The sequence below is a fragment of the Chenopodium album genome, chromosome 20 (assembly GCF_948465745.1).
Source record: "Chenopodium album chromosome 20, dcCheAlbu1.1, whole genome shotgun sequence".
Classification (NCBI taxonomy): Eukaryota; Viridiplantae; Streptophyta; class Magnoliopsida; order Caryophyllales; family Amaranthaceae; genus Chenopodium; species Chenopodium album.
The window spans coordinates 15,541,411-15,550,069 of record NC_137853.1 but is presented as its reverse complement, the minus strand read 5'-3'; the positions used below and the strand labels follow the sequence as shown (position 1 = coordinate 15,550,069).

Here is an 8,659-nt window from a genome sequence, read left to right as displayed (position 1 = left end):
GTGTCGGATCAGGATTGGGTCAACTCCATTTTCGGGATGGGTATGGGTCGGGTCGGGTCAATTTCGGATTTTGGGTCATTTTGCGGGTCAATGTTTTTGGGTCAATTTCGGGTCATAGGTCGGGTCATTCTGGTCAGGTCAACGGGTCTGAATTAGGATTGCCCGGTCTGCAATGAACCACCACCACCAAAAAGAAAAAGAAAAAAAAACAAGTTTATTCGATCTTTTCCCAATTTCCCTCATCTTTGGCCTATGGCTAAGAACTAAGAACCAAACTAAACTGCAAAATTCGTGAAGAAATGGTAACTACAACAGCAGCTTCAATTCCTGTGCTTCAATCTCCTTTTATTTGTTCATCTCACAAATTATCTTCTTTTAGTTCTTCTTCTTTATTAACCTTTAATTTACCCAAAAATCGATGCTCTCGCACTTCATATCCATGCATTCGAGCTGCCGATCTTGATCAAAATACAGTATGTAATAAATTAATCAATTCAATCAATTGTTTTACTATTATTACCTGGGTTTGTGTTATAATCATAATATTAAAATTTGCAGATAATTGCAATTTCAGTGGGAGTTGTGAGTGTTGGTATTGGGATTGGCATTCCTGTCTTTTATGAAACACAAATTGACAATGCTGTAAGTTTTTCTTCATTTTTATTTTAGTTTATTTGTTAATTTTTTATATTTTAAGTGTCTAATTAATTTTTTAACATTTCATTATTATATGTTTAGCGCCATTTTTAGTTAAATTGCATTGTGTTTCATTCCTGATGTCGTATTATTTAGCACACACGGGTGACACTTCGTATTATTTATTGTCATTAATCCTTTTATTCTTAATTTCATTTGCGTATATTTGGACTGCCATTGTTTATTTTTATATATTGTTTGCAAATCAAATTACATAAAATGGTGCTCAAACTTCCAATTTATTGCACTTTTAGCCTTCTATAATATTTTATTTTTATTTTTATTTTTTTAATATTTTTTTAAAGACAATGATGTAAACGAAATTCAATCCTAGGTCTTGACTAACAATTACCACTAAGGACTATGGAGTAAGGCCTTAACTAATTAAGCTAGCATCTACATACGACACTAATGAACACCATCACTTATCTCATCCATCCTTTTTCTACCACTTTCTCGCTTGTCCAGGCTACATAATATATATCATCACATGAATTTCTTTGCATTAAACATCACCCAAATTCATGAACTGTAAAAAAGAATCGAGGCATGATATAAACCGTCCCATGAGATAAAATTATACCATGGTGAGATGCCATGAGATGAAATTTTTTCCAAAGTTGATGTCATGACATAAAACAAATTCATGGGTACTGATGGTCTAAGGTTAACAACATGAGGTTCTACTGATAAACTGTGATTTATGATCATTAACATGATCCCATTTTATTATTTGTCTTCATCTTTTGATGCACAAAATAGAAATGTGGCATGTTTTACTTTGATACTAGAGAGGTTATTTGAGATTGAATGTTCTCTCTTCTTGTAGGCAAAGCGGGAGAATACACAACCTTGCTTTCCGTGCACTGGCTCTGGAGCTCGTAAGTCTCTGCACCCATCTATATCATTTTTAGAAATGTAGCACTTATTGCATCTGCCCCTTATTTTCTACTAGACTCCATTATAATAGTACTCTGTTATTGACAAGTCGTTTCATATTACTGCCTGTTACACTGAAGGAAAAGTCAAAAAAACGTACTCCATGTTGTCCATCTCAATTTCTTTCGTCGAAATACTAGAACTAGTATATGACACCCTATGGCTGTACATCTGCCATTTCATACAGCCTTGCATAGATAGAAGATGTTGTGACATATTTACGATAAGGTTCACAGCTTTACACAATTATTAGTGTTCTATTAAACAATTATTAGTGGTCTATAAAATGTATTGTTTAGTGGTGATATAGCTAACGTGTTGATCTAGAATAATTTGTGCTTGTGTGGTAGTAGGTAGTCTACTATGGACAGTATACTTTGGCCTGGATATTTTCCTAGCTAAGTTCATGTTGAATGAATGTGAATAAAACTCACTCAATCTCTTTTGCATATGAATGAGCTTCATGATTTACGTTTACTAGTTACAAATCTTTCAGAGATTAGCCAAGCAACTTTTGGCATGGTGCATACTGCATTACTGCATAGCTTGTCCTGCCATGTTCTAAATTAATGGATAAATAAGTTTCTAATTAGTAAGAAAATCATGAAAAGTATGTTGGCAGCAAGTTAGAATATTATTCTTTTTAAAACTTATTATCCATTTACGTTGGAATGCCAGCTTTCTTAGTTGTTTCTTTTGAGATCATATATATTCACCAGTGATATTTTGTTTCTATCATGTTTAATTTATGGAGTATCAAGCAGTCTTCTTCACATTAAAACCTTATTTTCTGTTCGTTGTAAAGGTTATAATGTTAAATTGTACCCCTGTTCAGTAGTCATAATTCCAAAAACAGAAATAAAATATGCTTAGTTTTCTAAGCATAGCCACTTTTATATAGAAGGATGGAAAGAAGAAGGAATATGACTACTATTGTACAGCATACAATTTAGTGAAAACATGGCATAGCCTTGATTATGGAGGATTGGGACAATGCGATCTTTATATCAGACAAACAAAGGAAGTTGATTACAAAATTGATTTTTCCAAGATGCCAAATAGTGGAAGAAGGATATATGCTGATGAAAATAAAGTTACTAAAGCCATATCGCTCAAGAAAACCTTTCATGCATTCCAAAATCTTACAATTTCTTGCCTTTCAATATCCAATACTGCTCAAGTTGTTTAATGCATCGATTGCATCTCTTAATTAACTTCTAGCATAAGGCATAAGGCGTGTGGAATAAACACTAAAGCATGTGCAGTTAAATATCATTGCAAAATTTGCACATTTGAAACTATATCACATGTGAAGTATGTAGCTTGTTCAACTTAAGGATTTTTTTTCATTCCCTAGAGAAATGTAGGTTCTGCATGGGAACAGGCAATGTGACGGTAGAACTTGGTGGTGATGAGAAGGAAGTGTCTAAATGTATCAACTGTGATGGCCTTGGTTCTCTAACATGCACTACATGTCAAGGCTCAGGTATTCAACCTAGGTATCTTGATCGAAGGTATGTGCTCTACATCTTTCCTCTTGAATAAAGAGACATATATATGAGGTTCCTATAACATGTTAGTTTTGTGATATACAACGATAAAATCAGATAAAATTTAATAAGTTCAAATAAAGGCGACCAAATACAAATGACAACTAATTAGTTTCGATTAATTTATGAAGTTCTGTTCAAGTGAAAATTATGTTTTAGCAGTTCTTGAAACTAAAGTGCCACTGAAATTTAATCTTAAATTACAGAGGCACTGTGTTTCAGTTTATATTATAAGCATGAATTGGATCACTATTTTTTCATGCATATATCAGTAATATCACTACTAATATTTCACATAGCATTCCCTACTTCAAGATAGTCTATTCGAATTAAATGTGAACAATCTACTGTTTTTTCTTGATAATCAGGGAATTTAAAGATGACGACTAAGTCCAACAACATACACCTTTGCGTTGCGGATACTTATTCAACAAAAGGATTGAGTTAAGCTTTTCTTGTCAAATACCATAGTGTTTATTTTTTGTAATATGCTATACCAGATACAAATTGAGTTTCTAACAGCATTTCTGGAAATGTTTCTCAATATTCGCATTCGAATGATGTAGATTTATTGATCAATGAACAATCGATCAATTTCTTTGTAAATCTATAAATTTTCATGTATAATTGTGTAAGTTCCTGCCTCATTGGGTACACCATTAATTGATGTAGATCATAATGGTATGCTATAGTATCCCAAAAAAAAAAAAAAAAAAAAAAGACAGTACTGAAGTTGGAACCCTTGTTGATATCTTTTTATGAATCAGAGTACATGATTTATCAGAAATGGATTAGTCTTACGTCCTTGGGGATAGCAAATTTCATCAGAAAACAGCTTTTTTCTACGACAGTTTCATATTTTCATTGATTATTCATGTTTAAGCTTGACCTAGTAGTCTAGCCATGCTTAAACATGAAATTTTCGAATTTGGAAACTAACAAGATTGACACATTTGATAGGTTTGGTTACAATCAAAATTTTCCAAGCTAATATAATAAAGCCACATCCATGTGTTGGCCTAGAGATTTGTGAAATGAACTATCATAATGGTTAAAGAAAGTAAGTGAACATGAGGCCCTAGCTATGTGTTAAAACTTAGAATCCAGCTCCTTTAGTATGTTTTAGTTGCCTCTATTGCTTTTCTAGACTTATTTTTAAGTCTTCTAGGCTTTAGATACAATTATTGTGTTGCTATCAATTCGTAGTTCATTAGAGATTATATGTAATTTCAAATTAATGTTCTTTACAGGTAAGTGATTGAATGAAATCCAAAGACATTCTACCTGGTTTTGCTTTAATTTGCTTTTACACTTGTGTTGTTGATTGACCTTTATAAATATTGTGTCTGATCGACATAGTAACCCTCTCCCAACTCATATGATGTTATAATAACTTGTGAGCGCTTTGTGAGCAAGCAACCCCAATCACCCACATTCCGTCGCCAATAGACATGTGAGCTCACTTTGAGACATTGATGCCTCCTTATGTTACTTTGTGCTCACAAGCCCTGTTTGCGCATAAGGCAAAGGTCCTTGCAGCCAAAAGGCAAGAACGCGCTACACAGTTCGGAGCTAAAATACTACCATATATGACAATTGGTATTAAAGCCGTTGTTCAAACCTCGACAATAGATTCCAATGCAAGCACTTAGTGAAGGCTACACCAAGATAGAAAATCTAGAAGAGTGACTTGCGTTGTTCAAAGACAAGGCAGATCATTTTGACCGAGTAGGCCGAGTAATTAAACTGTGAAACTGTTGGACAATAATAATGTGCTCCGCGAGCAACTAAACTTTGCTCAAGGAAAAGTTGAAGAAACACTTGAAAAATGTGGGACCTTAATGCACATTGTGGGCAGAGACATCAGTGGTGTTGATGCAGCAAAGATCAAACCTCATACACCTCACGAATACATGGCACCACAGATGCTAAAGAAAGTGTATTCCTCTTTGGAGCAGTAGTTCCAAATATGTTAATTGAATGACGACCAAAAAGTGGATATTGTAATCATATACTGGTCGAATGGTGCCAATTTTTTGTGGCACAAGCACGCAGAAATCAAAGCAAGACGATTAAAGATAGACGTATGGGCGAAGTTCAAGAAGGAACTAAAAATAACGATTCTGCCCCTAGAACACAGACTTTGTTGCTTGAATGAAGTTACAAAAGACCTGAAAAAAGGCTCTCTTTACAACTATATGAAGTAATACTTGGTGATGATATTGGACATCACAAACACGATCAAGAAAGATTGAACAAATGAGCGCATTGAGACATATGTTGTCGTCATCATTGTTGCTGAAAGATTGATGGACTACATGGTCAAGAAAGAAAGAGACAAGTGGGACGTTGACACGCTCTGAATGGATCGGCTCCAAGCTCTCCGAACAATGTAGGGACTCTCAAGTACAGTATTGTCCAACAACTTTGAAGGATACCAGAGAAAAAGTAGGGAAGACAATGCTTAGAAATCCTCATCGTCTTTATCCCAAACTCCAAGGCCGACACTTCCTCTGGAAACAAAAAGTTATTCCAACTGCATACTTTGACGAGGCTCACAAAAATGGTGGGAGTGCAAGCACAAGAGATTGACAAGTTGTGAATGATGTTGTCATCCATGTCCATGCATCTTGGAGGCCCTGATGGAGAAAGGGAAGAACAAAAAAACAAGAATCGATGACGATCAAGCCAAGCTACAGGATTGGTGTCGTCTATCAAATCAGCAATAAAAAGTAAGTATCCCCAGAAGTCGTAGAGGAAGTCTGACACATGTCAACAATGCAGTGATGGAGCCACAAATGAAGGCAACATCAAAGAAGCAAGCTCCCATCAAAATTCCAAAGAAGAAGGAGATGAGGCCTTATGAAGTTATGAGTTGACAACATCATGTGATCCATATTTGTTGAGAAACTAGAGTTCATCATGATGGGCTAATCAATTATATTCCATGATAAGTGGTTTATTTGACCACTTTTTGTGTTAATTTAAGCCCGGTTTTGCATTCACTTCCCCTCTTTCTAACCTGTTTTTGAATGAAAATGTTTTATTTTGGTCTTGCCCCCTCTTGGTTTGTGTTTGTCCATGTTTTGCAGGTTTATTTACTCAATTTGGCAAGGATTCGATGCATGGATTGTGTTCAAGGCAAGGAATTAGAGAAAGGAGAGCCCGCTCCAGGTGGAGCGGGTGTGCACCTCCCTAGGAGCGGGCGCTCCTAATCTTCTGCAAACATTCTGCCAAGTGCACCTTGTGAAGAGCGGGCGCTCCTCCTCAACATTTCAATCCCTGAAGAAAGCTGGAGAAGGCGTGCGGCAAGATGGAGAGGGCGTTCCTGGCTGTGGAGCGGGCGCTTCTCGTTGGGGAATCCGTTTTCTTGACGGATTTCCCTATGTATTTCGGGGAGTATAAATACTTGCCCTTTAGTTCATTTGTAACCTAGACATAAACAACCTGGTTTTTAGGAACTCCTCTTAGTTTGAAACATTAATCTTAGCTAATTTAGTTTAGTTTTCATCAAATTAATCATTGTAATGGTTGGTTTCAAGATTCATTCTCAAGATTTGGCACTTTGTATTCAACATTTTCAAGCTTCAATTAGTAACTTCCTTCTACTTTTCTCCATTCAGTTTCTGATTTTATTTGTTCTTGCATGTTACTTGAATCTCTTTAGTTCTTAATAACTTGTTATTGGATGATAGTTAGTTCAATTGTTAATCACTTTTCCCCAATTATTGAAGAAGTTAGAACCCTAATACTTGTTTGCTTGTTGATAAACTTGAGTTGTGAGTAGTCTTCTTGCTAGGGGTTGGGTGAAGCTCAACCTTTTGGGTCATTTATGAAAATGTGGGAGAAGCGTTGATGTTTGTATTGCAATTAAATTGATTATATGAGATTGCTTGTTAGTTCTTCATGATAGGATTAGTTACCCTTGACTTAGGAGCTTGATAGCATGATATACTTAGTTTGACTTGGAAATGTAAATTGAGTATGTCATTACTTATTGCAATTTGATTATGTATCATGTATTGCTAAACTAATGAGGAATCTAAGTTTAGTAGTATGAGTTGTTTTCTAATTGCATGAGGTCGATTTTACATATAGTCCTTGCTATACCTTGTCTATTTTACTCCCAGTTTGCCTAATTGACTTGGTTGAGTGGATTTCATTCCTTAGTGTCTTTAATCCATTGATTTAGAATCATAGTTTGTTTGTCTACTTGACGAACCCCAATTCACCATAGACTTCGAATTAGCTTAAGTGTTAAGATCCTTAGCAACCATATCCCGTTTTTTGGTCCTACCAAACTCTTACTTATTATTATGCTTGGTTTGTAGGGTTTTTGTTAATAAATGTGTTTGATTGAGTGTGGAATGTGCGACCGTTCTAATGCCCATCATTCCACATGTAAGTGAAATAGGTTGGGGCATTTCAAATTATTCAACTCAATAATGCGGGCATAAGCATATACATGTTCACCCTTTTCATAATCATCATCATTGTTACTCTCTCCGTGTGTTTTTAAGAGTTACAGTTTGATCGGCACATAGTTTTAGGCAATTTAATTGACTTAAATAAACTAAGAGGTAAGTGGAGTAATCTATACTTTATATATTAAAAAGCGTTCCTAAAAAAGAATATGTGTTACATGTCACCCTTTTAAGTTATATAAACGTGCCAAGTCATCAATATATGCCACGTCACCTCCACAACAAGAATTAGATTTGACATCTAAAAAATGTCTATAGCAAGACTTGAACTTGAGACCAACAAGTATTACTATGCAAGTCTTACCACCTTAGCTATCCATATATTGTGTAAATTTAACCAACACAATTATAATTAACTTGTATAAAATGATTAGTTCTTAATTGTACTATTCGTTACATATCATAGGATAATTTAAAAACTTTTATTAAATTTTGTAACAAATATTAAATATGGTTCTCCTAATACAAAACTTTTTTCAAAATATAAAATTTTGAAGATGATTTCAATATATTAAGTAAAAATTAATCGAACGTTATTTACAAACTAGCAACTCGGGGCATCGCCCGAGCTACACACTAGTTGGGGTATTAAAAAATTGTAAAATAAAGATAGTGGGGTTAATAGTTTATTGAAAAGTAATGAATGTGAAAGGAAAGATATAATAAAAAAAAATTAGTAGTGAGTTTGGGTGGGGACCATGAGAAGAGAGAGATGTAATATTCTAATGTAGCTTTTTGCCAAAAAAAGAAGTGTAACACTTATTAAAACACGGCCGGATTTGGTAAGTGTAACACTTATTAAAACACGGAGGGAATATATATTCTAGGTTAGATGATATCCTTTATTGTTTGTATGATATGATTAACCGCCTAGATTATATCATTCATTGTTTAGATAATATGATAAATTGTATGGATGTTATTGATATGCTAAAATCGTATCACCTAATAAAAAAATAATTGCTAAGTCCTCTAGCTAAAGCATATAGG

The 8,659-nt window shown here is 34.6% G+C and overlaps 1 protein-coding gene across 1 annotated transcript; it reads left to right on the top strand.

The window, feature by feature from the left end:
- The first annotated feature begins 212 nt into the window (after window positions 1-212).
- Window positions 213-3,820, top strand: LOC145597811 (protein SPA, chloroplastic-like). Its single transcript, XM_081654058.1, has 5 exons — window positions 213-473; window positions 559-642; window positions 1,526-1,577; window positions 2,993-3,149; window positions 3,554-3,820. The coding sequence occupies exons 1-5, from the start codon at window positions 300-302 to the stop codon at window positions 3,573-3,575; spliced, it is 489 nt and encodes a 162-aa protein (XP_081510184.1). The 5' UTR covers window positions 213-299; the 3' UTR covers window positions 3,576-3,820.
- Window positions 3,821-8,659: the final 4,839 nt, after the last annotated feature.

Excerpts from the sequence above, each read along its gene's own strand:
- LOC145597811 (XM_081654058.1), top strand. The coding sequence starts at position 300 with ATGGTAACTACAACAGCAGCTTCAATTCCTGTGCTTCAATCTCCTTTT. Across the intron at positions 474-558 it reads CCGATCTTGATCAAAATACA|ATAATTGCAATTTCAGTGGG; the intron begins GTATGTAATAAA and ends TAAAATTTGCAG. Across the intron at positions 1,578-2,992 it reads GTGCACTGGCTCTGGAGCTC|AGAAATGTAGGTTCTGCATG; the intron begins GTAAGTCTCTGC and ends TTCATTCCCTAG.